The 1,978-nt window shown below is 37.6% G+C and overlaps 1 protein-coding gene across 2 annotated transcripts in view; it reads right to left on the bottom strand.

Moving 5' to 3' along the window:
• Positions 1-358: 358 nt before the first annotated feature.
• The window catches only part of ERICH2 (glutamate rich 2), a 32,787-nt gene continuing 31,167 nt past the window's right edge, over positions 359-1,978 (bottom strand). For both annotated transcript variants that reach the window (XM_077751124.1, XM_077751125.1), the window contains 2 exons: positions 1,206-1,277; positions 359-556 (listed from right to left, as the gene is read on the bottom strand). In XM_077751124.1, the coding sequence (XP_077607250.1) occupies positions 435-556; positions 1,206-1,277 (194 nt within the window). In that variant the 3' untranslated portion in view covers positions 359-434. The remainder of the gene's footprint in view (positions 557-1,205; positions 1,278-1,978) is intronic.

The raw sequence follows: 1,978 nt of genomic DNA, 5'->3' as shown, positions 1-1,978 counted from the left end.
CTCTAGAAGCTGGAAAAAGGAATGAGATTTTCTCCTAGCACCTCCAGAAAGAGTGCAGCCTTGCTGACATCTTCATTTTGGCTGAGTGAGACTCATTTTGGATTTCTGACCTCCAGAACCGTAAGATGATAGGTCTGTGTTGTTTCAAGCCAAACCTCATGGGATTGTTGGAGTAAATAAACTAATGTGTGCACAATAGCACCTGGCACACAGTTAGTGCTACGTAGGTATTTTCAATTACTAAGTTCCTCTCTGAGTAACTCACATAGAGGGAAGACCTAAATATTAAGGAGGAGCTCAAACCAGTACAGATAAATGAAAAGAACTCTGTGCCAAGTAAAGAACAACAAGACTAAAATGCAGCTTTCTCCTTTATATTGCCATGTATACAGTAATGAAAATACATGAAGATTAAACCAGAGCAGCAACCTTCATCACCCGTCTTCACATTCATCAGGGCTGTCTTCACTTAGTTTCTCACTGCTCTCTCCTTCACTCTCACCGCTACTGTCTTCTTCACTATCTTCATCACCTTCCTCAAGATTTTGAGATTTCTCTGCCATAGAAAGGAAGAAAATTGCTTAAAATGTTGATATTTCTACTCTCTGAAAAATCATAATTCTTCTTGCTTCTCGCCCTACTAAAAAATACCTACCTTTGGAACGTTGAGGACTGAGCTGAACTTTGCTAACGGTATGTAGGGTCAAAGCGGTAGTACGAAGAATACATTCTTACTGGTGTAAAGATGTTTATGGATTTATAGTAAATTTAAAATATAGGTCTCTAAAAAAGTGTTGTTGTTGTTTTTTTTACTATTGTCAACGTAATTCTTAATTAAATAGAATAAGAGTGAGATGTTGGATAATTTAGAGGGTACTGGTTTTCCTTGGAATTGTGGGATAGCTTCTTTAACATGTGTGGCAATTAGCATGTCTGTTCCCTGTAAAGACTCAGTCAGTGCCTGATGCCTGGTACCCAGGAAGTCTGCTTCACTTGGGCAGTTCCACCCCACAGAAAAAAGCCAGTCACCCTGACCATCTACAAACAACAAGCTGGTTTCATTAAACTATCCAAGACAACCAGTTAGCCTTTTCTTAACCACTTCCCAAGGGTGTACTTCACTAATCTCCTCGGATAATAGGTTTTTAAAATAGTGACTGCTCATAGTTCAATGAGAAAGAAGGAATTTCAATTTTTAAATATACCCATCAGCAACATTTCTTCAATAAGTGAGAAAAACTCCTTGGCCTCAGGATTTTCTGGTTCATAGATTAGAACTGAAAATGGACAACAGAATGTGTGTTATTAATCTTCAAAGTGTTTCAGCAAATAGACTCCTCAGAATGAGACTGGAACTGTCAATCAGAGTAACGTAGAAATGCACAAAACTAAAAAATACCAATTATACCACAGGAATACCAAAGTGCAAACAGAGAAAATGCTCTACATAGCACAGGTACATTGTAAGAGAAATAATGCTCATTATATTTTCTACCTCCTGTGTAAAAAATGCAATCTCCCCCACTATGAAACTCATAGACCTTGTAGCCAGAGTGCTTTTTGAATATAATCATTCCACAAACAAGGTACATATCCTGCAAAATGTGGAGGCTTTGCTAATGAGGAGACTGTGCCTAGAGATCTGTTAATCTTGCTTTTCATATCACACCCCAATGTCTATAAGACATCCTTTCCTAGAGACCTCATCTGAACACAGAACAGAATTATTATTTTTAATGCACGCTCTTTGACGGTAGAGATGACATTTTGAGAAACTCATCTTTCAAACAGAAAAAGCTTATGTTTCTTTTTCTCTTCATCCTGAAAACTTTTACCTTGGTTTACACCCTAGTCATAACCTACTTAACAGCATGTGTCATCTTGGGACCATATCAATAAATTTGTGGGGGTTGTTGGTATGTTACCAATATCCTAGAGGTCAGAAACATTTTCAACTTTTGTTTCAGAATTCTTTAGG

This window comes from Crocuta crocuta, unplaced genomic scaffold (genome assembly GCF_008692635.1).
Source record: "Crocuta crocuta isolate KB4526 unplaced genomic scaffold, BGI_CrCroc_1.0 scaffold219, whole genome shotgun sequence".
In the NCBI taxonomy this organism is placed as follows: Eukaryota; Metazoa; Chordata; class Mammalia; order Carnivora; family Hyaenidae; genus Crocuta; species Crocuta crocuta.
The sequence above is the reverse complement of the archived record's forward strand: the minus strand, read 5'-3'. Positions and strand labels throughout refer to the sequence as shown.